Source organism: Dysidea avara, chromosome 7 (genome assembly GCF_963678975.1).
Source record: "Dysidea avara chromosome 7, odDysAvar1.4, whole genome shotgun sequence".
Classification (NCBI taxonomy): Eukaryota; Metazoa; Porifera; class Demospongiae; order Dictyoceratida; family Dysideidae; genus Dysidea; species Dysidea avara.
In genome coordinates this window covers 14,538,795-14,566,659 of record NC_089278.1, presented here as the reverse complement: position 1 = coordinate 14,566,659, position 27,865 = coordinate 14,538,795, and the positions used below count along the sequence as shown (strand labels likewise).

The following is a 27,865-nucleotide window of genomic DNA, read 5'->3' as shown; positions in this document are numbered from 1 at the left end:
GCATACATATCTCTGTTATCCTGGCAGACCAATTAGTCGCACATCATCTTCAGTCATCACAAGACTGGCTGCTGTCACCTATTGAGTTTGACGTGTCTCAGTGCTTTATCAATGTGCCTATAATGTAGTGTTGTTACATAATGGTATGTAGAGGTGCATCAAACAATGTGAAAGTAACAAAAACTGTTTCAGAAATTGTAAGATTATGTGAGTTTCAGACCCTTGGGAAAGAGGCTACAGTATTATCCATTAGCTACAGTTACGCTATTCCTCTAGTAAAGAATACTTCAACTACGAACACTGCAGCAAAACCATCAACACCACTGCAACTGCATGGGACAATCTGAACCTCTGGCCTTACTATAATTGACCAAGGCAAGTTGAAATATATCTGGAGTGAAGGAAATTGTTACCATGTCTGTGTTGAGTTCTGTTCTTAGCATTAATAGCGGTATTGCAGCATAAAACATTACAACCAGGCACATTAAAGTGATCTTGGTGGTGATTAGTCTGGCGCCGCCCGCCCCTTCGCAAAAAGTAAGGGTCTGGTGAAATACAAATACCTAATCATTTCAAAAGGAATTCAATTAGACAGTGCACGTAATGCTTGTTACGTCAGATGATTGCATTTCAATTCGAACAAAAGCATTGTGTTGCCAAGGCGATTTCTGTGTGAACGTCATTGGCATGTACTAATTGGCTAGCGCCGAATCTGGGCGCTAGAAATGATTTAGTATCTGTATTTCACCAGACCCTTATTTTCTGCGAAGGGGCGGGCGGCGCCAGACTAGGTGGTGATGTGATACATACTGCTGCATACATTACTTACCTCTGTTATTCTGGCAGACCCCTTAGACACAGAACACTAGCTGGCTGCTGTTACCTCTCCCCATTAGATTCTATGTATCTGGTTTCAGTTTGATAAAGCGTGTCCTCGCGCGTCTCAGTCAGTGCTTAATAATTATTTTATTAAAGCGCCTCTAACGCAATGTTACGTAATTTTACGTGGGGCATCAAACGATGTGAAAGTAACGAAACCCATTTATAAATTGTTGCGCATTTTATGAATTCACAAAATGCGCAGCGCAATTTATAAACTGCACAAATTCACAGATTGCGCCAATATACTCACGGTGTGGCGCGCCGGCTTCTTGGGCCGCACGACACACTATCGTGTGTCTTGATGCAGGTATAAGTATTGTAATGTAAACATGATATTTAATGCTCTGTTGTTTCAGACAAAGTGCGGCTTGGCCAAGTAATGGCAGGTGGTGTATACTTGTTTCTGCCATCTTCTTTGTCAGATAAGAATCAGTCGTGATCAATCACGTGATGCGCGCGCGTAGCGCTATTCCCCCCTGGCAATGTGCCACTTCTCCTGACTGGACTATTATTGATGAACAACTTCGCCAAAGGTTGAATGATCTTCACTTTAACCTTAGCAACGAGATTTGTGATTCTGGAACTGCAGCATTAAGATTTTCTGAGATACTGAGTGAGCTCTTATTAGAATTTGATGTTTTACGCTCCCACGGCCATCATGGAAAGCATCGTGTAAGGAAAATTGAGTCTACCGTTTCTGATCACACAGTTGAAATTGGTTGCCTTGGCCATTACCTTACAGAGACAGTAACATCTATGAAAAGAGTTTCAAATCTGAGTTTTTCCAAGACGAAAGCATTGCTTGATAGAGCAGCTGCTGTGGCTATAACTTCCTCTCAGAGAATCTTTTATGCACGTAGTAATCCAACCTGGACACTTTAAGTTAAGGCCACTCCAAGTCATACCTTAGTTTCTGGTCACTCCCAAGCCTACAAATGGATGCGGGCGGGCGGATGATCAGGACTTCAGGACTATAGACTCTACTGTGACAATATACTGTATGGTATTATTATTTGCTCAATTTAGCAAATTCATGTTGATTTTATACTTAACCAACAACATAGCTAAGTAGTTGTGCTTCGGCAAAAAATGCACTAGGAAAGTTGTTGATGGATCATGGCTAGCTATACACTGATGTATAGCATTTGTGACTGAGCCTACGAAAATAGGGCATGTGGGCACATGATTTTTGCCTACTTTTTCAAACTTCAATCACTCATAACTTTTTGTACCATTATGCTATAGTAATGTAAGTTTCAGCTCTTAGTAAATATTTAATTGGCTTTATGATACAAGTTACAGAATTCAACTATTCCGTTTCAATACTGAGATATGACCTGTAGAATGACAGGGTATAGTTTGTGCCCACTTGCCCTATTTTCGCAGGCCCGGTCACATTTAAGTATATTTATTTAGAATATACTATAGGAAATGTTTTGCTCATGTAGCTACTTATGCTTTCCAAGTGAAATAAATGTCTCATTAGCTATGTCAGGAAAGTATTACTATGACTTATAGCTAAGTTGTTCAAATGATAATGATACACAATGAAATTTAACTTCTATTTTCACATCAGAAATTCTTCATTCAAATGTGAAGTCTTAGCCCACTAGCTATGTGTTTCCAGCCTTCTATTCAGTAACCTTGAGAAAAGTAACTGTCAAAGTTTTGAGTCATTGAGTGCTCCAGACTACTGTTTTTTAGTGATCATCTGGGAATGTTTAAACTATAAGGGTTTCTACTTGCCAATCTAATTTTAGTTATGGAAAAGTTTAAGTTTAAGCTCACCGAATGTTGCCGGCTTTCCATACCCCTGTAGTGTTCAGTGATAAGGAATTAGACTAATCATTAGAGGACTACATTTGAATTATAAAGTTAAAGCTATGGCCCATCTGCATGGACTAGTAGTTAATGCTACTGAAATTACTTTGGTTACAGAAGCATTAGTAACAGTTATAATCTGAACAGCTATATAATCAAGGACAAAACTAGCTATAGTTAGAAACAATTTATTAGTGTGGCACATATACCTAATATATACCTAATATTAGAGTTAAGAGTAGTGTGACTGCTCTATTGGAATCCCTGAATGCTCTATTAGAGTATATCGATCTTTTGCAGTAAAAAATAAGTGTCTTGCTGGGTCACGTGCACTTAAGCACCTGTAATATTAATAATAGTCCTCATAAACTAGGGTTTCAGGTTTACCATGCGGGCGGGTGACCAGAAACTAAGGTTTGACTTGGTGTGGCCTAAGTTTTGTAGTTAATTATTTTTGTATGTATCCTTGCCATGCCTACGCGGATCTTATCTTTGTAGTCGCATGTGTCCGAGGCTCTGTATGTAATTTTGTCATTTCATCATTATTCTGATGGTTTCAAAAAAAAAAAAAAAAAAATCTGGATATCTGAAAGAATGGACTCAACTGCATGACTGGTTTCCTTCACCTACAGAACAATTGTATTTGTTGTGTGTATGTATTTTGTATTTATTTAAACAACGAGATAACTGATTGCAGGGGCGGATCCAGGATTTCTAAAAGGGGGGGGGGGGGGGGGGGGGGGGCTAACTTGAAGTATATGTATATGTGTTGTGGTGTGCAAAGCACACCTGCCAGCATGCATGCAAAGCATGCTGAAGCTAGGGAGGTCTGGGGGCATGCCCTCCCAGGAAAAATTTGAACAATATCATGCCAAAATACTGCTATTTGGTAACATTTCAACATAAAATCCTTACTGTTTGTAAGCATTTCAGTGTCCTTTTAATTATATCATTGTCCTACCTATATGTATTGTTGGAAATTGTAAGAGGGTAGATTTTCTGGGGCATGCCCTGCAGAAAAATTTTGAAAATTGATACCAAAATACTGCAATTTGGTAGCATTTCAGCATGAAATCCTTAATATTTCAGTGTCCTTTGTTACCTTTTAACTATACCTGCAGTTGTTGAAATTTTGGACAATGTAAGAGGGTGCATCAGTTGCATGAAATGCTACAGGATAATAGATTTCCCTTTATCTGTCTTAGCTTCGTAGAACTGAAATAGACTTGGCCGCTACTCCAAAAGTATAGGGGAAACAAAGTTATCTAGAAATTAATGTTATTGTAGCCAATTAGGTGAAAGTAATTTAGAAGTATTTATAGTCATTAACTGCACCTTAGATAGCACAAAGACTATCATAAGGGTCTACAGTAGCATGAACGGCCCTACTGGAAAATTTTGAGATTTGAATGATTTGAGATTGAATCTGAGAGCACTTTCAGTGGTGCATATGTACTTGAAGTAATTCTATTCATACAGCAAGTACGACTATCACTTATAAGATACTATACAAGTATATAGAGGTATCAGCTAATGAAGGCTTTTGAACTAGACTATTGCACTTCATAATGTGTAGATAGCTACATCTTTTAATGCAGACAGATTTGGATAATTTCCATCAGTAGCAAAGCCAACTTAATGTGTCTTCTGAATGTTCTATTAGAGTAGTTAGGTGACTGCTCTATTAGAGTATCTCGACCTCGTGCTCTGCTAGTGCTGATTCAGGCCCATTGTTGTATAATCTTTAACACAAATCCAGTGATAATGCCTTGGAAAGATAGTTCTAAGGTGGGTTTATGTGTATATGTGTTATTAGTGACACTATTATATGCTAAGACAGAAAAAGTTCATTGTGATCCTTTCATATTGAGTTGAAAAGTGAAGGGGGGGGGGGGGGGGGGGGGGGGGGCTTCAGCCCCCAAAGCCCCCCCCCCCTAGATCCGCCCCTGGATTGTGGTAACAAAACATGTGAAATTGCATAAAACCAACGAAAAAAGGTTTGTTGGGATTACAAGAGCTTTTGCGTGAGTCACACACAAAAAATTGTGTGAACACTACACACATATCAGTGTGGTATTTGTGGCAACAATTTTACACAAAATTTTGTGTGATATATACACATCTGTTTTTACAGTGTATGCTCATTGTTATGCCAGCATAATCAGCGGGTCCTTACTTGTGTCCATGCAGACATGGTATCTAGAGATGAACATGATAGCTATTAGCTTTGGATGTTTTTGATATGTTAAGGAGGCCCAAACATTGCTAGGATAGGAGCTTTTGCAAACTGTGAGCATAAAAACAGTCCTCTGCATGCTATTAGACCTAGCTATATGCATATATTATCTTGTGTATTTATATATAGACTTAGGGATCATACTGATAAGTAAAAGGCAATGAAACAAGAGAGGCCATCTAAACCTGCAGCCATACTATACTTGATATTTAATCCCTACTTTGGTCATGGCTGTACTATAATTGACAGGCTGTATGGATTAAATGTCAACTATAGTTTACCTGCAGGTGTCAATGACCTTCCTTGATTCATTGCTTATGATCACTATATAGCTACTGAAATGTAAGATTTCTAATTTTTCCTTATACACTTATTTACTTTTATAATTATGCATTACTGGTAAATCATTGTATACTACATCAAAGGAAAGACTGAATGGCACCAGATACAAAAATCAGAATGCATGCCCTGGCTATCAATAATAATACTGAAATGTGAAATGGCCATTACACTTCCCTTTCAGCTACTGTATGTTAAACCCGTTATACAAGAACACTAACCAGTCACTGCATAAATTATGATCCTAGCTATTACTGAAACACAAAGTGGCCATATTGCTTTGGTTTCATGTTTCACCTGCTACAAACAATACAAGAAGTGTCTCTAACTAAGTCAGTCACACACTACAGAAAATAAAGTACTGAAGGCATGCCACGCATTATTGCGCCTCTACATGGTAGAGGAGAAACAAATGGGACACGATTAAAGAAGGACAAAGATAGGTTCATGATACATGCATTGTATTTGTACATCTTGGGCCAAAGCAACATCAAACAGTGAAGAAATCAAGCCAGTAAGTAGCCTTATCCAAAGTCAAGTTTTGCTAGGGTGCCTTGGTTTAATTTGGGGTCAGTCTGAAGATTAAGATAGGCTTGGCCATGCCTAACCAATACTGCCAAGCTGTCATGCATGAAAGAAAAATGGGACTGGTTTTTGGGTGATAGATTTTGGGTAAACCTCAATGATCCTGCCCTACTATAAAGTACTACCATACTATAATTATGATACTATTAGCTAGCTAGCTATAGCTATAGCTATCTCAAATATATCTATGTAGGACTCAATCTATAAGTATGGCTGATAAATTAATACTCCAAATTAGTTCCATACCATTATTACTACAAGTACACCAAAAAAATTTGGAATTTTCAACTAGAGTAGGGACCATAGCACATCGATAAAAAGTAATAGTAGTCCATGATATTAAATTACAATAAAACAATAAGAAGTGTTATATCTCTACTGTGCTCAAGATGCCATAACAGAAATGCACAGTAGGGATATAACACTTCGTCATGAACATTTAATTCCTCTAGCTATAGACCTCCACTGTATCTGCAGGTGTAGGCAACCTCCCTTGTTTCCCTACTTTTTTACTATGATTCCTAATCAAACTTAAAATTGCTAATTTTAAAATTAAAAATTGTCCATGAGGTACCAATGACAATTTACACTATAAATATGCATAAAAATGGATAATTCTTATGACAACAGCTCATTAATTGATGGTATTTTGTGGCACCTAATAATATAAGCTACAAGACCCTATGATTTACTAGGTGTCTCATAGTCACCTAATCACTGCAATCTTTTATCTTACATATATATATATATATGCAAACCACAATTATAAGTTAAGCTCAGTGGCGTAGCCAGGAAAAATTTTTTACCAAGGCAAACTTTATACATTGACCTAATTGAGAGTGTCTGACTGAATTGATTCACAAACACTTTCAAACAGGTGGTACAGCATTACAGGGTTGGATGGAAGAAACTGTTTTAGAAGACACTGAGCGTTTTTTTTACATGTCATAAGTATTGCTCCAGCTTAGTTAGTGCTGTATATGTATACCATGCTTCAATTATTAGACTACTTTAATTGTACTCAACACAAAAATTGATCATGACTTGCTCCAGAGTGGTCAAGCCATCCATGGACTGCAATGGAGGTCATAGTCATGCACACTATACTTTTATTGATCTGGTATGATATTTAAGTAAGAGATTATCTCTTTCATGTGATGCTCAACTGCATGTGCTAAGCATGTCAAGCTAGGGAGTCTGGGAGCATGCTCTTTCAAGGAAAATTTTGATGCTTTGAAATGGCTATTTTTGATTGTAACTGTTAACGCATGATATGCATGATCAATGCAATGCCATGCAGTCAACTCACTGGAACTTTTGAAAAGTAAATGCAAATGATTTAGACCAAGCATGTGGTGTAATGAGTACAGTGGTTATAATCTATACTGAATTCTCTATAAGAGTATATTACGATGACTGCTCTATTAGAGTATATTACGATGACTGCTCTATTAGAGTATATTACGATGACTGCTCTATTAGAGTGTATTACGATGACTGCTCTATTAGAGTATCTCGATACAAATTCAAGTGGCTGAAAAGTGGTCCAGCCAATGCCAGACCATGTCGCCATGGGCTCCAGTCCTGCTTAGTACTACAGTCATAGACTCTAGCTGTGTGGTACAGTATTAAATGCTGTCTAGTAACGTTTGAGTAGAAAAATCAGGGTACCAAAACTCAAGCCTGCTCAGCCTGAATTGTTGAACATTTTTTACCAAGGCACCTGCCTTGGTTGCCTCAATGGTAGCTATGCCACTGAAGCTTTACCACAACTTATACTGCATGGTTATAAAACATTAAATTTTTTTGTCAGAATCATGTGATTACATTATACAAGACTCAGTTTCACTTTAATTCCTGTTCGTGCACTGAGGATTGCAACAGCATAACGTTCAACATTGTGTTTTTTGTCAACTTCCAAGTGAAACCTGGGAAATAAGAACACAACAATACCAATAGCATACAACCATACAAAGTAGTTGATTGTGTCTGTGAACATATTCCTGTCAACAAACTCACTTGTTCAGAATATGTGCTACTGTCACTCTTATTTCATCCATGGCAAAATGCTGGCCAATGCAATTCCTACATGTAAAAAAATTCTATATACTGCATGCTGTCATATACATGCCTTGGTCCAGCAGAAAAAGGAAGATATGCAAAAGGATCTCTTTTCTTGGAGTTCTCAGCATTAAACCTCGTTGGATCAAATTCCTAGTGTGATGAAAAGTACACATTACATGCAGCCCATTAAAGTGCTTTTGAATACTGGAAAATTGACAAAATACATTCACTGCACAACATTCATTCTGTGACTAGATCTTGCAAAATCATCTTTTGAGGCATAATGCTCATTTGTAGATAAACAATACTAACAGCAACAATTCATAATTCTTGGCATCTAGCTATGCGGGTAAAATTTTTTGTGGCATTTCATAGTATGTAGGGTACAATAAACTGCATATACAATTTTCTATAATTTTAAAAAAATTTAATGAGTGTATCACAGGTGAACCCACATTGGGGTGGGGGGTAAGATGTGGTGTGATGAGTTTCATAATGGACAAGGACAGTGATGACAAGCTCCCTGAAGGATGTTGCACAAGATATAAATATTGCTTGAGCACCTTCCAGACTACTGGACAACAATATAGACAAGTACTAGGAATTATCATACAGTATGGTAGTATATTGTGTATTAGGGATCATGGAGGTTTGGATTTTCGGCCAAAAATATCACCCAAAAGCCAGCTTCATAATACCATCCTGGTGCCTTGGCAGTGTTGGTTTAGGTATAACCAATCCCAAAAATACCTCCAGAACAACCCTAAATGCTTCTAATACATTGTTATGAATTTTATTTTTAATTACTCAATGGAATTTTCTGCTGACTAACTACCTGATGCCTTCAGGCAGAGTTGGGGATACCTAGTTACTTTTTAACTGAGTTACGTAACTAGTTACTTAAAAGTAATTAGTAATATAACTAGTAACTTAAAAGTAACTAGTAATATAACTAGTTACTTGCTTTGTAACTAGTAACTAGTTACAATAGTTACATTGTAACTATAGGCTTTAAAAGCAAGAGCATTTCAAGTTTTGTACTACAGCCACATTAAGTAGACACTTTCTGTGTACTGTTCTTCATGATTCAGCTTGAGTAACAGATGAAACTGAGGTGAATTAGCCCCAGAATTGTTATTTTCAGAAAGTGTACGTATAATTATTATAATTATATAGTTCTCTTCTTCCCTTGCTCTGGGCAAAAATAATCATGTTACAAAAGTTAACAAACAGGCATAACTTATTTATGAAAGTAACCAGTAACTAGATACTTAGTTACCTTTCAAAAAGTAACTAAGTTATATGGGATGGGATGAAAGTAACTAGTTACTTTTCTCTACCCCAACTCTGCCTTCAGACAAGTGTAACTTGATTACAGCTAAGGCTATGGGCTTGATTTTTTCACAGTTCATCCCGAGATGTGCCTTTTGACATACCACAGTATGTACAGTGCACACATCATGGACTTATTTTTGTCCTCCTTTGTGTCCCAGTTCTTTTTTGCTGACAGCGCAAGATGTCAATTCGTAGTGGCACAATGCATGGCTTCCCTAGTTTGTGAACGAGAATCATCAATATTTTACGTTGTGACTGGATTAATTGCAGAGGCGCTTCTCCATGCTGTTCTTCATTTGTAGCACTGTGTAATGGCTGTAAGTGAAGTGTAATCGCCACTTTACTTTCAAGGCAATAATTGATAGTTGGGACGCATGTCCAGATGAAAACATTAACTCAGGTGCCATCCTTTCTTTTGATGCAGCAGTATACACAGGTTCACCAGTCATAATAGTGTTACAAAAAAGTAAACAAACAAGTGTAGGGAAAAATTAGGAATTTTAAGTAAAAAGTAGGGAAACAAAGGAGGTCGCCTACACCTGCAGATAGATATACTAGTGAACATTTAACCCTTAATTCAGTCACATACACAGCGGCCTGTCAACTGAAGTAGGGATTAAATGCTTACTAGTAGCAGCCAGGGTTGGTGGCCTCCCTTGTTTCATTACTACGATCCCTACTCCCATAAAAACTTCCATTGTTTTTTTCTGTTTTGCACATAATTAAGACTGGTGAGCCTGTGCATACTGCATAAAACACACAACAGCAAGAAGTGCCTCTGCAATCAATCTACTTACTGTTAAAACTATACAGATAATTATTATAATGCCTGCAGTCATTGACATAATACCATACAAATCAACAAGGCTGCCCAGAGAAATTAAGGGGCCCAGGGCAAAGAGTTCAAGTGGGGCCCCAAGGGCAATGAGGAGGATTCCACTCTGAATCACAACTTCAGCCTAGTTGTCAGTCGAAGACCAAAAAAAATAAAAAATGGTCATTACATGCTAACATTGACAATAGCTACCCTTCACCAACTATATTTCCTTATTTATAAGCTTGTTACACTGCTCCTCTGAAGAATGCTGTGACTGTTCTATTAGAGTATCAAGATCTGACTGCTCTATTAGAATATATCAATCTTTCAAACAGTTATTCAAGAGGCCCATGATGGGAGCCTCTGGGGCCCCTTTCAGGCTGGGGCCCAGGGCAAAATGCCCCAGTTGCTTTCCCCCCTCCCCCCGTGGGCGGCCCTGCAAATCAACGCTTACACGGTGGCACGGTAGGGGAGAAAGAAATAGATTACAATGGAGGACAAAGACGACAAATATGATACGTGCTTTTTGTAGCTACAGGGGTAGGTGAAAGGCCCATCTTAGGCACAAGCAACATTGAACAGCAAAGAATCAAGTCTGTAACTACTGTCGACACTTGTCTGAAGGCATAAGCTAATAAGTTGGTATAAAATTCAACTGAACAAAAGTTTGATCAAATTCTGTAGCAATTTATCAGAAGTATTTCGGGTCATTCTAAAGGAACACTAGGATGCTTGATAATACAGTATTGTTTCATGGGAAAACACCCAGACCACCTGCAGACAGCTAGTCAATTTCAGTGCACTACTGTAACAGCACCGTACCTCTGCATTGTCCCAAACCAATGGATCATGGTGCATTGTTATTATGCCCAGTGCTATCCATGTTCCTAGTGTAAGACAAACAAGTAAAACTATAATGTGTATATTAACATTTGGAAAAATACTATTTTGCAGTGACCTGCCATTTGAAATTTCGCCAATATACACATAAACTAGAAATAAACGTGTGAAACTCTAGGGCTCTAGCTCAAGTCATATTAACAAGTTCATATTTAATACCTTTGGGTATTCTTTGTCCATCCAATATTATTTCTTCTGATAATTCTTTTGCAATGTATGGTACAGGTGGGTACAGCCTCAATGACTCCTTAATACACATTGTAGTATAGGAGAGTTTGGACAGGTTTTCCCTGACAATATACACATCAACTAATAACAGTGTAATGGTAGTTAATAGCTCACCATGTGATGTAGTCCCTACCAGCTAACACCTCTCTGATCTCTTTCCTACACATTTCCTGGTGTTGCTTGTACATTGCCAGACAGTACAGCACCCAGCTGAGACCTACATATATGAGACAGTATAGATTATTGAAACATTCACTAGACAAAAATTCCAAACCATAAGAACATACATAATAATCCTACTCAGTTTTTACATAACACCAGGAAAGTGCATGAGAGTTTGATATTGTTTGATGCCAACAATAAGGACTATATAAAATACGCTCACGTTGAGTTGACAGTTTAATACCTCATGAATTGAATACCACAATGACTTGAAATTTGGCTCTCTTAAATTTGACCTAATAAGGAAGACTCTTAACATATCTTATTTTAGAGAACCTAAAGTATTGTATGTAGTCTTACTAAATTGGTATCAAAAGCAAGCCTGTTCTTTGCACCTTCATATAGTCATCACTTATCTCCTAACCAGCCATGGTATATAATGGCCAGGAACAATTGACACTATACCATAGGTTTCTTTGTAGAATTTTGACATGCGTAACATTTATGACATTTGTAACAGTCGTGACATGTGTAACAGTCATGACATTAGTAACAGTTGTAACATGTGTCACAGTTATGACAAGTGTAGGTTTAGCTTGGATTATTTTTAACGCACTCGAACTTTGTACACTGCATTTTCTTAGTAAAATTCCATACCTCAAACAGCTACCACAACTGAACATTGGCTATACTGCCTTATTATCAGCCTATGATCACTAATTTTTAATCAGGAAAGTTAATCTGGGCAGCTCATTATTCATTATTTATTGTGTACCTGACTGTTTTACTAAAGTTAGCTGAGTGTTCTATTAGTTGATCTGATATTAATTGCTTATTCCAAGAAGAGGAAGCCCCCCCCCCACTTGATGTTGAGGTGGGCTTTCAGCCCATCCAGTCTGCCTTCCTCTATGTATAGCTACATAACTACTTCCACACAATCACTATAGCTATACCTGGTTACTTAACTTAATATGACTTAATATGTTTGTGGAACAACCAAAATGTAGCTCTTGGCACACACCTATACTGCATCAAAGGATATAAGATATAAAGGTGCCAGATATACCATAAAACTAATTTTGCATTTAAATGTGTGCCCTGACTATGAGTTACTGCAAGTGATGTGGCCATTCCTGTTCATTTTCAGCTATGTTCCATTTGTTACACGGTGTTACAAATCAAGAACTGTTGAAGAAGCCCCTCTGCAATCAATCCAGTTGCTATACAGAAATTATACAGATGATTTCTGCTTTTTCAGCACAAGGAATCCAATACACTCTACCCCTGAATCAAGTGATAGTAAGCACATACTGTAACACATCTACTGTAGCTATTGTGATAGGTGATAAGATACAAATAAGGCCTAACAGTGAAAAAAATCAAGCCTGTAGCATGAACCGTGGTCGAGTTATGCTTGGCCGAAGGCATCATTCAGTCAATACGTTAATTAGTCAGAAGAGTGCTTGGGCTTGCACATTTAGGGACTATGCCAAACTAACACTGCCAAGTTATTGTAAAGGAAAGGTGCCTTAGACAGAAAAGACCAAAGCTTTACGATCACTACTATACAGTACTACCATACTGTATGAACACTACTGTACCGCAATTTGAAGTTCTAATACAACACATATACAAAACTATAGAATTTACATTGCTAGATCTACTAAAAACATTCTGACTGCCTGGCAGACTCCTGTAAGCGTTTGAACATTAATTGGATGGCTGCAGATTTGAGGCTGCCCAGGTCCAGTCATGAATTTTTTCTCCTTTTTCCACCTTTTCAAACACACTTTCTGTAACAGCTTTAGACAGGCTATAGGACCAGATGTCCTACAGACCTTCAGCACTTGTGCTGTAAAGCCTTAATAATTTTTTTTATAAAAAATTATAAACCCTATGCCTACAATGTATTGAAGGGTATTGGACAACTGGTACAGTGGTTTGGTGGCAAAGACTTCGGGTGTCTAGACATGGAGATTTGTGGTTTGGAACCACAGCAATAGTTGACATTTTAAATTCTGGGCCTTGGTGACCTATTAGGGTATCTGTAAGCATTACTCCAATTTCGTTTAATCACTAAAAGGTGCTATGGTGATTTTGAATTTATTCCCATAAGTACGTAGTTTGCCCTGTAGGCATGACAGAAATGATTTTTTTTAATGTCAAGACAATAAGAAGAAATGAAATTTATATATCAGGAATGGATGGTCAAATTTGTTGTCCTGTCTGACAAACAACTCCACTCCAAAATGGAAAAGGGACAACAGAGCTAAAAAAAACTCTTCTTGTTGATAACATACTGCATGTTGTTGTGTGCCAGTTTTCTTGGTCACATATTACAATGTCTTGATTTAATAAATTGTATCTACTGGATGCTTTCTGCATGCTAAGTGATATATTTGACAAACTGGCCCTACCTGATGCAGTAGTGTCATGGCCTTCAAACATGAAAGTGTCCACTTCTTCTCTAATTTCTGTATCTGTTAACCCCTCACCATTTTCATCCTATAGTATAAGAATATGATGGGACAGTTTGGATACAAAGAGCACTTGCACAACAATGCAATTCCAAACTGACAAACAACAACAGTCACATAATAGTGACAACTGTATAATACCTTTGCTGATAAAAGAATGTCTAAAAAATCCACATATTTCTTTGCTGGTTTTGAAGTCTAAAGTGAACAGAAAACGAATCGATAACATTGTACTGCGATGTGTACTTAGTCATTAGCGTTTAATAGTCCAGTGCTTCACAATCAAAAACATTTTAATGATGTATAGCAGATTCAGTACATGAAACATTTCTCCAGGTCAGCTCATTTTGAGAACAAATCCTTTGTATATAAACTACAAAAATATCAAAATTTTGTCCCTTGTAAAACATTCCAGCACTATAGCATCTGGTATTTAAGGTTTCTCTCTAAACTTTTAAAATTTCAACTTAATCACTGTACACTTACAGCTGTTTGTAACATGTCAAAATGCATAGAAAAGCACCTGCCACAACACCTATAAACAGTACAAATACAAAAAAATGCTTTGCTAGTAAAACATGCAGGCAAATTAAAAAAAAATTATACTGTTTTGTATGGCATGGTCTCCATATATAGAGCATTAATTTCAATCATTTGCCGCTCACCAAAAACTGAAGCTATGGCACCCAATGTTTCACTACTATTAATTGAGTTCTTTCAGCATGTAAGAAGCTGCTTATACGTTTTTCATTACTGGAGGTTATCTATTTAGTAATGTTGCTATACGACAAGTGTGGTAGGTGGAGGCCAAGTTCAACATAATGTTAGGCATAAAATTAGTGGAGAAATTCATCAATGGATTGACTCATTTTTAAGTAAGAAAGTTACAGTAGAAGGTTCACTTTCAACTCTTATGTCAGTTACCTCAGGTGTGCCACAAGGTACTGTTTCGGGCCCCCTATTGTTCTTAACATAATATTATCAATGACTTGCCTGACTGCCTATCACATTGTACTATTACAAGATTACTTGCTGATGACTGTACGTATCCTTCAAATTGAAGTTGTACAGTAATGGAAAATAAATAAATAAATAAATAAGAAACCTAATGGAACTGCTTGTGGTTTGAATTGTTTCATAGTCTAGTTATCAAACGGTACGGTTGTACCATTTAAGTAGGAATCCAGGTGAAAATTTCGTGCGCCGCCCAAAATTCCGCCTTTAAAAATCATTCTAGAGATATCTTACGAGACTAAAATCACTTTTACGGAATAGTACTAGTCCATATAGTACATAAAACAGCACCAAATACAACAAAACGCTTACAGGTGGCCGGATAAAGAATTTTAAAAATTGCCAAAAACTTGAATTTTAGACTGACTGACTGCCTGACTGCCTGACTGACTGACTGACTGACTACAGTCACAAGCCTAGAGGCCAAACGAAGCAGTGCATGGCCACCATTTTATGCCACAACAAACTCACCAGTGGGATGTGCCTTTTGGGGTTCCAATGAGTGTGTGCCCTCTGTGCCTCATCTTTTCTTTTATCTTCAATCAGGCTGCTTGTCTTCTTCTTCATCCAATGAAACCACATCGAGGTGTTAATTTTCCGTATCAACACTTTCTTTAAGCAGCATAATAGACGCCACAAGATTATTTAAGGCGCTTAGACTACGCTACTGTATGGAGGCATAGATTATATATTCCTTACTGATATAATCTATGATGGAGGCTACTGTACGGAGGCACCGGTACTAGATAGCTTTCACGATAGGTTGCAAGATCATGCCTATTCTTCATTCCATGCATTATCGATCTATCGATGACACACCCTTTTTACTCTAGCTGTATTTCAGTGACTACACACCTTCAAGTTGGAAGGCTGACTTGAGATACTCTAATAATCGATCAAAATCACGCCCCTTTTGGGCAAGCGCACATCTTTGCAGGCTGACTCGAGATACTCTAATACAGCAGTCACCCTAATAGGATAGTCACATGTTTATAGCTGGCTGAATGCCTTAACAAAAAACTAAACAAACTAGTATATTAAAAATTATAAATTTAAAATGAAGTAGGAATCTAAGCGATAAAAAGTAGTGAAACAAGAGATGAACGATGATAGCTATTACAGCATAGCTCGGTGGGAAATTCCTACTTTGGCATTGAATACAAAATAATTGCTAAACAATGCCAAAGTAGAGATTTCCCACCAAACTATGCTGTAATAGTTAGCATCGTTCATCTCTTGTTTCACTACTTTTTATCGCTTGGATTCCTACTTCATTTTTAAATTTATAACTTTTAATATACTAGTTTGATAATCAATATATCACAAACGTTTGCTCTGGTTTAAATTCTTTCAGCCAGTCCAAAGACAGCAAACTACCATTTAGACTTGTGATAGCTTCATACAAAAGCAATTCAGGAAACTAAACAAAGCAGCAGCATTTCATGCTTGCACCATATACAGGGTTTGTGCACATAATAAACATTATGTACAGTAGCACATTTAATTAATAATCTACCTTCAACAATTCTTCTCTTCTCTGTACTATTACTCCTTCTGAGAATTTATGAACAACATCAGAATAGTGGAGGAACTGGTGACCAGCAGTGGTGTTGAAGTATATCCAGTCAATTAAGTGTAGTGGATTACTGGGACTAATAATAGAGAGGTGATAACATTCTACACTTCACATTATCAAGACATTGTACACACTACAGGGTTCTGTACATACATAGCACAAACTGAATTTTAGTTCTCCTCTACCTCTCCTATATAATCAGTTCCTATTAGAGGCAGGAAATTTATAGTGCACCCACTACCAATATCCAATAACCCTCCTGTCTTGTTAGTCCCTAACAAAGGGACACTCACATCACATAGATGCAACTGTTGCACAATTTAATAATACAAGTATAAGGAAAAGTTAGAAATTTTAAATTTGATTACGGTACATAGAAAAAAATGTAGCGAAGCAAGCAAGATCCCTACACCTGCCAATACACTAGCAAATGGATGTCCACTAGTGTATCTGCAGGTGTAGGCGACCTTCCTTGTTTCACTACTTTTTTCTATGATCCCTAGTCATCCTTAAAATTCCTTAGTTTCCTGTACTAGTTTGTTTACTAAACTGTTACATTATTATGACTGGTAAACCCACCATGTATACTGCATCCAATAAATAAAGGTGCCAGACTTAATGTTATCGCGTGAATACGCACCCAACTATCAATTACCAGCTGGAAAGTGAAGTGAACATTATGCTTTATTTTCAGCTATATGTTCAGCCCACAGCACAGCATTACAAATGAAGAACAGTTAGAGAAGTGTTTCTGAAATAAATCTAGCCACTATGAAAATATGGGCAAACTCTGTTACAAATGTAGGGATTCTAGGGAAGCCATCATGTGCTAGCTACAGTTAATTGACACCATACGCAGTCATCATGCGGTGTCATCAAAGATATGTGGGACACAAAGGAGGACATAACTAAGTCCATTGTGTGCACTGCGGTATACACCTGTTGGGCTGAGGTGAAGTTGAACAGTGAAATTCAAACCTGTAGCCTTAGCCATTATGAAGTTACACTTGTCTGAAGGCTTTAGTGAGTGAGGGAGCAAGTGAGGGAGTTAGCAAGCGAATCAGTCGGTCAGGCAGTAGAAAATTCCTCTAAAACAATAAAATTCAGTAGCAACCTATTGGAAGTTGTACTGAAGGCACTTTTGGGCTTGGGTATACATTATGCCTAACCAATACTACTAAGGTGTCATGAAGGTATTGTGAGGTGGTTTCGGCTAACATTTTTTGTGCCAACTTCCATTATCCCTAATATGCAATTACTACTGTACTGTATGATGATTGGTAGCAATGTGACCATTATCTATTACTTTGAATAGGAAGATCAAAATGCTGAGATGTGTATTTTTTGTACAGTAGCAAAGATTCTGTATGGAAAATAGATACAGTACATACAGTACCAAAAAATACCCCCAGTAACATGGTTGATCACGTGCTTGACTTATAAATTGCTAAAATTATAGCCAAACTAATCCTAGCTGTTTGTCTACAATAATTACATAGAAATAGATTGTACGTATGATAGCTGAAAACTGAATGCAGTGCCAGAGATAAATGCTGCAAAGAAAACTAGACACGTCACTTAAAAGCACTACCTTTCCTTGTGTGCATGAAAAATACAGCACTCATATATATGGTATCTCAAGACTAATACAGCTTCTGTAGTTGTATCTCTACATGTCTCCCCTCAAGCTGTTATTGTGTAGTGGTGCATTAAATCCTATAGTGCATGATTAACTAGCCTGGCTGAATTGAACTTGATCTAAATCAGAGAATTAGATTTGGTACACATGTTTGTATTTTATACAATTGTATGTTGTTGTTATTCAAGTCAGCAGCAACCCTGATGAATATTATGCTGAGAGAAGATGTTTAGCCCCATTTCTGCAGTCCTAGAAAAACTGTAATCATTTTGGCCAAATCATTTTATCTTTTTAAGTAGAGACACAGCTCACCACTTCCACCAAAATAGAAGTGTGCAACTACCTCATCCACCAGTCAATTGAAACTGAATCTTACTACTCTGCTACTTCCAACTAGCAGAAATTTCCAACTAGCAGAAATTTCAGCAACTTCTCAGTATTTATATATAATGGGACAACATAAGTTATTATGCAGTACTACAGATGAACAGCCTGTTAAGGGACATCCCTGGTCTAGCTTCCTTCATGAACTGTTCCTACAAAGACCCTTCCCCCTTCATATAGTCATGGCATCCACTGGAAACAAAACTTCTCTCCAGTCTGATAGCAGATAAGATAGGAGAAATAGCAGTACCTCCTTTATCTGCAGAGCATTGGTCAAGATTGAGAAATAGCAATGCCAGCTACCAGTGACATGTTTGACAAAATATCATTTTTATAAAACAGGTTGTTCTACTGGTCTCTGCTTCCAGGTGCACAAATTAGTACAATTCTACTAACTCCATCCCAATAAACATCCGCAAGATAAATTGTACTTACAAAGTGTCAACTCAACTATAGTTACCTGTTAGTTAAGTTGGTTGTACTCACAAGCAACCACAGTTACCCATGTAACTCAGTTACTGACACTGGATTTGGGTTATGCAGGACTGCATAATGCTGAAGAATTTGACTTAATATGTAGAGACATCACTGCATCAAAACGACAAATAGAATTTAAAGGCAAGTCTTGGCACCACAGAGAATAGCTGATACAATTCCGATAAGTGGTCTGGCTCTACATATCCTGCACAGACAGCAAAGCATATTCTTGAATGGTGGGTGTCGCTCCATGTAAGTTTCTTGAGCGTTTTCAACTACATTTCCACCAGTAAAATCAAAATTGGTAATGATCTCATCCGGGTCAGACCCAGATAATCAGTGAAGTGGATAAGGCCCACTTGACCCGGACAAAATGTGACCCAAACAACCCAGATAATCTGGATGACCTGGCCCACTTACAACACTGGTAACAGTTATCATGGAGTTATTATGCAAAAGCCACGTGATTGATAGAACAGTCACTCTAATATAGCAACAAATCACATAGTAAAAGTAGACAACAAAGGCCATCTTTGAGGCTAATATCTAGACCAAACAGCCAAGTTATAAAAAAGGGTGCAGCCCACAAAAAGACAGGTAAAAAGTTGTGAATTAAAGGACGCATGATAAAATATCCTTTTTAGAGAAGAGCATGAGTCTAAAATATGTATGTATAAGGAACCTTGGACAAGTGTCTAAAGTACCAGGTGTGGGCATGCTTTTCAAGAGCACCACTGTAGTCACTAAATTGATAACATTTAATGGTTATCTTCTGACTGAGTATAACATTTAAAGTACAGGTAGTAAGGAAACATTGCTGTAATTACACTGTAACTTACTACACTCTAGCCATAAATAAATCTGTTAATTGTTTAACTGCCTTCAAGTAATCCATTCCATCCCTGTAATACACAAAGTGATGTAGTCAGTCACTATATTTTTAATACTGGTACAAGTTCTGCTTTTGCGTACATTCCTGTGCCTAGACAAAATAATTTTATATGCCTATTTGAAGCCATTACCGTCTACTCTGAAATATGCTTTAAATGCTAAGTGGCTGAAACATGTAGCTTCAAATTTGCATACGCAACTAACTATAAATTATTATTCAGGAATGGCTGAAACAAATATTCAAGGATTTTACCCACTTTGTAAAACAGAACTACCAAGAAAACATGTCACATATGAAACTATAGGTTAGCGGGATATTAAATTAGAATTTCTGAAAACTATGAAATTTTTAGCCCTATAGTATTTGGAGACTACAGCTATACTCACATTGTGATATTCAAACTATTTTTCTCTACTAACAACTAACTTAATAAGTGATAAACTTCAGAAAGACTTACTTCTTCTCCAGACAGTTACTATTACTGGAGTACATACACCTCAACAATACATCTAGTGTATATGAGTGTAGGTATTCAGTGATCTCCACTGACTCTCCACTATCAGCTAATCCACTCCATACCTCCTATTGGTTCACACTATACACACTCTACCATTATACACAGTATATTAACACACCACCAACTTGTGGGACACTTCATTGTATACTGGTATGTACTGTTTGAGTATGTCAAAGTGAAAAGCTGGAGTGAGCATTTTACGATGTCTTCTCCACTTTGCTCCACTAGTGGTCAACAGTCCATCACCTAAAACAACTGTATCAGTAGTTCACATGAAGACAAAGACTTACCAATCCACTTGTGTAAAAATCCATACGCTGGTGGTTTTGGATCTGTTGAAGAATAATTACGCTGTTTATAATGTAATATGAGCATGCATGGCTGTTCTATTAGAAAGTGAATTCAAAGGTTTACAGATTTAAACTGCAAAGTAGCTACTGAAATCCATCATCCCTGATGGGCCACTTGCTTTTTACTTTCTTGGACACATGGCTTACTACAGTGAGCACATTTGAAACTGTTTTTAGTGTAAACCAAACTTGTCACACCTACTTTCAGGTTGTAGCATAAGTCTCCTCATTGTCTCCACATCTGCAGTTCTTACTTCAGCCACAATTGGTCCTATCCAGTATACACAATACTTGGGGAACTCCTTGTGACACTTCTGATAAAATCTAATTGAACTTTCCGTGGGACCAAGCTATATGTAACAGTAAAACATATCATTACATTTGCCACTGTTAATAGCGCAACTTTCATTACTACATTTACCACACATACGTAGGCAAAAACACAAACAAGTGTGTTGTACAATATATGATGGTTGCTACAATTTATAACTCTACGGTGATGCCTTCCTGGTCGGTACAAATACCTAATGACTGATCACTAGCAACCTTGTATGCCAGCACATTAAATGCATCTCATGAAACGCATTTTTATATGTGGAACTTGCAACATCTTGCATGGCTAAAATGACAACTGAAAAGTCATGCCACAAGCCCGCAACTTGAGTCAAATATCAACCACACTAGTTTTTGTAAGTGAAAGAGAATCTATGGACAATTATATGTAGCTGCTATAACTCATGACTGATATACAAGTGTAAGGGAGATGATAGAAATAAAAAAGTACGAAACAAGGTATGCCACCTACACCTGCAGCTATACTAGTGGACATATAATTCCAACTTTGGTCATATACAGCCTGCATGGAAATAGTATAACCATGACTGAAGTAGGGATTAAATGTCCACTACTATATATAGCTGCAGGTATAGATGATACACTTGCTTTCATGGCTTTTTATTTCTATCATACCTACTCAAAAGTAAAATTTCTATTTTTTCTTTATACTTATTTGTTTACCATAATTATAGTATGGCAAACTAGCACATATACCGCATCAAAGGAAAGAATGGTGTCAGATGCATTACAAAAATTAGTTGTGTAACTGAATGCGTGCCCCGACTATCAATTACTGAAAAGTAGAGTGACCATTCTGCTTTGTTTTCAGTTATGTTCCACTCATTTATATTGTGTTTTAAATGAATAACAGTACAAGAAGTGTCTCTGTAATTAATCCAGTGACTACAGGAGTTACAACTGAATGTGCACCCCTATTATGAGTTACTGAAAAGCGAAGTAGCCATTCCACTTCATTTTCAGATATGTTCCACCTTAATATACATACAGTGTTACACAAATGAAGAACAGTACAAGAAGTGCCTCTGTAATCAGTCCAGTCACCGTGGGAATTACAGACGATCATGTATTACTATATTCAATAGTGGAAAAAGAAATGGGACACAAAGATAAGTCTATGCATGACACATGTATTTTAGCTGTTGTGGCAATATACAGGTTGCACAATGTTTCTTTGCAGCATTGTTAAATCCTTTCACTAAAACAATCAAAACACTCTAATAGAGCAGTCAAGAATGTTTTGTTAACTATCTCACCAGTGACCCACATTGACAGCCTGTGAATTGATGGGCTATAGCTGTTATACATTGGGTATATATGCATACACTAGCTAAGTCATCAATATTGAAGAGTTAGCTACTCCTCTGAAACCATAAACATTTTAAAATATTCCAACTATTAAATACTAAATATAATACAGATGAAAATTGAGATTCACAAAGTATTCTGACAGTGCCTATTAAGGCTTTAAAAACTGCACCTACTGGTTTCAGATAAGATGGGAGTATGCATGCAACACCGGTATGCTTGTCAAGCTGAAGTGACTCCAAGAGGAATCCCATGCATGACTGCTCATATTGTCCTTAGTCTCCTCATTGGAGCCATGCACCTACACATACTGCAGCTATTCCATACCCATCATGTGACTTTTTCCTGAAGCTGCAGGTACAACTCCCACATCAATATGCAGGCACTGTCAGTTAATTAGAATCCTTTATAAACCTATAGTAGTTAAATTTTATGGTTTTAAGGGAGTGGCTAACTTTCAATGTTGATGACTTGGCTAGTCTGTATACATAAATGACAGCTATATCAATTACCAGACTTTTAATGTAGGTCTCTAGCTGCATGGTGGGATAATTAGTGAACCATTTTTGACTGCTCTATTAGAGTGTTTTGATTGTTTTAGTGGAAGGGTCCAACAATGCCGAGACCTTTATCACGCATTTTCCATTGGTCATTCTGTTCTCGCTTTCAATTCCTATCCTGTTCCTAGAATTCTACTTACTCATCAGTTAAATAGTACAAAATAAATAAATAAATAATTTAATAGAAACTTGTTGGAAGGGTTTTGCGCCAATCTGAAAGCATTTCTGGGTTTGACCTTGCCAAACCAATACTGCCAAGCCGTTGTGTGGTTTTAGAGAGTAATATTTTAGGCATCAATCCTACTATACAGTACTACTGTACTGGGGGTTTAAAAAGCAAATTTTTGTACACAATTGTAATCCAGATATCGTGTAATTCCAGACACTTACCTTGTTTTTGGCTATAGTAGAATCCCTACAATATATATTATGCTATTAATTTAAGCTGATTAGGTGTTGTTTTCCAATAATACATACAACATTATCAGTTATTGTAATTTAACGCTTTACTAATTATGTTGCTATGCGCTGCTATTAAGTAAGCAAAACAATTGCTTTAAACCACAGATAGCACACAGAAGTAACTGCTCAACTGTTTCTTTAGGGTGTTTTCAAATTCTCTACATAGCTGGCCTTCCTTCTAGTCTACTAGGAATAGTAAATTCTTTTGAGTTGAAAAGGGTGTGTCCCTTTTGCACATTTATCTAGCCTTGATGTTGTTGGTTTACAACTATAGAGCTCATTGAGTAAGGCATTCATATTATTGTCATGAGGTCACTTCATCATTTCAAACTGGCACGAATAAATCACCTCAACATAATGCCTACCTGCCTGGAAGCTTTTTCATTTCTCATGCATAGGCTGCTTTTAACATGGAAAATTTTGCTCACATGGGTGCAGAAAGACAAACATACATATGCACACATACTTTGTGGAAACAAATCAGGCATGCACCCACCTGGTTAAATTTAAAGCAAAGTAGGGATCTTAAAAATTGTGAAAACTAAGAGACATGATGGTACTACAAAAAAAAGCTATGAGGGAAATCCCTACATTGGAGTATTACTACAATTGCCAAAGTAGGGATTTTTCCACATAGCTATGTTGTAATCCATCATGTCTCTTACAAAAGTTTCACTACTTTTATTGCTACTTCAGTTTTAACACTAGTTTGTTTACTTTTTTGCTATATAACATAGCTATGACATACACATATGACTGTTCTATTAGAATATTATACATGGCTGTTGTATTAGGGTGACTGCTTTATTAGAGTATCTTAATCTCCTCTGGTAGAGATATAACTGTATAATAGATCATTAAAGTAGCTGTGCCTTGTAAACCGATAAACACAGCTACATAATTAAGGGGAATTGCATGGCTACCTTACTCTGTTTTCTCTGTTGAAATGGTCATCATCATTATTGCTGCAGCTATCTACTCCCTCTGTAAACATTTCAAATAATTTAATATAGAAATAATCTTACTGTTGCTGAGGGGCACCTCTGAACCCAGGCATGCATGTTGTAGGTCTTTGTAGTTTCTGTTATATATTCATTAGGTATTAAGTTCTTGTTTTCTCATAGAGATGTGGTAGGAAGGGAGAGCTATTGTGCACCTATCATTTATACTCTTGGTATGAGCTAAATAGGGGGTATTGAGGGGTAGCTTATGAGTTGGGACTCTCACACACTAACTGAGAAATCTAATTAGAAATCCATTAAATATTTAGAAATTCTGAAACCCAGAATCATCCACAACTACGGTTATTTTCATTTCTGTCTGTTCATGCACTTAATCACAAGAATCTCTAGGGTGGTGGCTAAAATCACAACCTAGAGATCGTGACAAAGACGGGGCATTTTCGGACGGTGACTAGGTAAAATGACTATTAGGAGTGATTGACTACTGGATGTTCATGAAATCTGTACAGAGTACACTTGCGCTCCTGTCACTTGTGTCATGTGTTGAGGTCGGAGGCTTCTCAGCTTCCCTGGTCTACTGTTCCATCTTGTGCACAATAATGAGTATAGGCTTGTGTGCAGGCCATACCTCACACAAACTCGTATGTGTGATGTGAATCTGCAGAAGGGAATTAGCAGATTAAGCAAACCCCATATTATGCCCAAGAGGGACTTTTGTGTTATTGAATTGAAAAATAAATTGAAATTTTACTTTTCAATTCATAAAAATTAAATCAATTATTGATTGACTTTTTGAAATAATTGAGACTTTGTTAATAAACATATGCCACAGTTATTTTTATGGCAGTGAATACTGAACCAAAAGTCAATTCAACAAGCTGGCTATTGAACCAATAGTAAAACTTAGACAAAAAAGGGGTAATTACTAAAACAAAACATAATTTAAAAACCACAAAACTCATCTGGGGCTCGAACCCTGGACTACCGGTGTGCTGGGCAAGTCTGCTGTGCTACCGCTGCTAGCTACCCACCTCCCTTGTTTTCTATCTTATAAATGTGACTCAAGAAGTAAGCTGTACTATGGTAAGAATGTAACCTAAAGGTGAAGAAGAAACCAAAGCTGAACCCGACCCTAACACTAATACTACTTGTCATGTGCCCTAAAGTTGAATACTCAGGGCAACTAGACGCGTGCCCTAAAATCGAATACTGGGTCATACCAACCCTAACATACAACTAGTTGCTTGATACTTGTGTATATGGATGACTGTCAGTTATTTGGTGTAATCCTCGGAAAAAAAACCTTTTAGTTCAGTAACCACTTCCTATTTCTATAGCTATATTTACCAAGGAATTAGGCCAGGCAAACTTGATTAATTGTTTCTCATCCCCGCCCACATCTCTTTTTACTCTGCCACCTCTAATTTCATTGTTGCTGTTATCAATCATGTGCACACATGTTTTGATGCTATCTGTAAGAAGGCTGGCTATCATTTTACAGCACAGTCACTTGTATCTCAGAAATGTTGGTAAAATGTTAAGTACTAGTTCTTAAAGGCTCTAGCTAACTTTTATAGTAACAGACAGCTTGATTTGGAGTATTTTCTTTAATAATGAATAATGAAAAATGACCTCCTGCCTGCATGGAAATCCAAATTTTTGTGGATGAGAAACAAGTAACCAAGTTTGTCTGGCCTTAGGCTACTCTTGCAAATTGTCAAATCCCCAGGCCACTGCATGCTGGTGGGTGGGTAGGGGCTGGCACCATAATTAATACTTGCGATCAACTCTAACTGAAATGCTTACTTTTCATACAGCGTTACAAGTTTTTAGAATTGTTAACAAGATCTCTCCTCCTTATTTACATGGAATTTTCTCTTATGCTGTGGATGTCACTGGTCGCTCTGGTAGAAATGTACAGATTGTTTGTTCTTAGTGTGAGGACTAATTATGGTAAGCAGCCACTGGCATTTAGGGGCACAGTCATTTGGAACAGTTTACCTAAAGCACTGTACAGTGCTAAAACTGTTGATGAATTAAAAAAATTGTATTGTGTGATGTAGCTAATTTTGTATTTTATTGTGTTCTCAGGGCACAGCTGAAAAAGCAGCCTTCCTTGGCTGATGCTGTTTTCCCTGACTAAATAGCTATTTGAATAAAATAAAATAAAACGTCAACAAATTTACGATTTGCTAGCTACTATTAAACACACATTACAAACCTCTAATGCGTGCCCAAATATCCATCGTTTAGGGGGAGATGGTAGAGATCGAAGATACTTTATGTCAGCGCACCACGTGACCCCCACATGAACTTTACGTATAATAAAGGAGAGACGGGTCAACACCAGTAGTAGTAGAGTAACCAGAGCTCCAGCAAACAGAGAATAAGTGACGTCCATTAGACACGCACAACACTAAAACATCCAGGAGGTTTTACGGAGGTATACGAAAAGACGGATTTTATCATTAGGCACGCCTCTTTTTTTTAGTCGCGTGCTCAGACCTTCTCTATTCTAGCCACCACAAGGGCGGATTTAGGGGGGGAGGGGGGGGAGGGGGGTGCTTGGGGCGTTGAAGCACCCCCCCTCCAAAATTATACCACGTGCAAGCTAGGAAGCTTCTAAAAGTTACAGTATAGATGCAATTGCATCTTATATGTATGCATGGACAATGAAAAGATAGAAAGAGAAGGGAGAATGGCTAATGTTTACTTAGAATTACTAAGATGGGGTTCAAATTATACTTTTGGTTTGAAACTTAATCTATAAGCTGCTAAAAATCGAAATACTTTAATAGAACAGTCAACTACTCTAATAGAACATCCATCATAATGTTTTTTTCAATTGCAAGAAGTTGCCAGTGTGTTTTCTTGACCTGTGCACTGTTATCTTACCATTGCTCCAAACATCCTGCCATATACTAATCACTTTCGGAGAACAATTTCTGTCAAATAGTTTAATATTATAGTGGGTATTTTCAGTTGTTGCCACATTGATACTTGGGTTAACATGCTTAAGTAAAACAGTTAATTTCTTAGAATGTATACAATTAACAAGGCTGTAGTATCTGACAACTGTTTGTTTTTGCTTTATCAGTATACCAAAGTTCCACACTGCATTTATCTGAATCTAGCATCAATTGAAGCTAATAAAATTTAATGTCATACAAGGTTTGCACTCCCACAACCCTTGAAGCTCAACTTTATAAGCTCAAATGATACCACAGCATTTACGCTGTCATGTTATAAGGGGGTTAGTTGTGGCCAAAAACTGGTAAGTAACTTTTGACTCTGGTTGTAGAAAATTAATAATTATGGTGATGGGGCCATATAGTTGAAAAAGTCAGATTGATATAGTAACAGAACAGTCTGTGGCTATATATACTACAATGAAGAGAGGCTTGAGAGGACAAGTATACACTCACCATGTGGTGTGTATAGAGTATACATACGTAGAATTTTCCAGCTAGGGGTGATGCTTCCTCTGGAAATTTTTGGAATATAGCTATCACAAGATTGAACCT

General features: G+C 37.3%; 1 protein-coding gene across 1 annotated transcript; it reads right to left on the bottom strand.

Moving 5' to 3' along the window:
• Positions 1 to 7,619: 7,619 nt before the first annotated feature.
• On the bottom strand, positions 7,620 to 26,785 carry LOC136260464 (ultra-long-chain fatty acid omega-hydroxylase-like). Its single transcript, XM_066054196.1, has 15 exons — positions 26,563 to 26,785; positions 20,898 to 21,045; positions 20,636 to 20,677; positions 20,464 to 20,591; positions 20,286 to 20,410; positions 19,776 to 19,838; positions 16,377 to 16,512; positions 13,988 to 14,044; positions 13,787 to 13,874; positions 11,322 to 11,424; positions 11,139 to 11,269; positions 10,902 to 10,966; positions 7,995 to 8,077; positions 7,883 to 7,948; positions 7,620 to 7,791 (listed from the first exon to the last, which is right to left on the bottom strand). Exons 1-15 carry the CDS (start codon positions 26,740 to 26,742, stop codon positions 7,692 to 7,694), a joined length of 1,515 nt encoding a protein of 504 aa, XP_065910268.1. The 5' UTR covers positions 26,743 to 26,785; the 3' UTR covers positions 7,620 to 7,691.
• Between the last annotated feature and the right edge of the window lie 1,080 nt (positions 26,786 to 27,865).

What these genes read in the sequence shown, in the direction of transcription:
- LOC136260464 (XM_066054196.1), bottom strand. Translation starts at nt 26,742, where the DNA reads ATGGACGTCACTTATTCTCTGTTTGCTGGAGCTCTGGTTACTCTACTA. An exon ending in TATTTGGGCACGCATTAGAG is followed by an intron (nt 21,046 to 26,562) that starts GTTTGTAATGTG and finishes TGTTACATATAG; the next exon opens with CTTGGTCCCACGGAAAGTTC. An exon ending in AGTAACTGTCTGGAGAAGAA is followed by an intron (nt 19,839 to 20,285) that starts GTAAGTCTTTCT and finishes TGTGTATTACAG; the next exon opens with GGATGGAATGGATTACTTGA.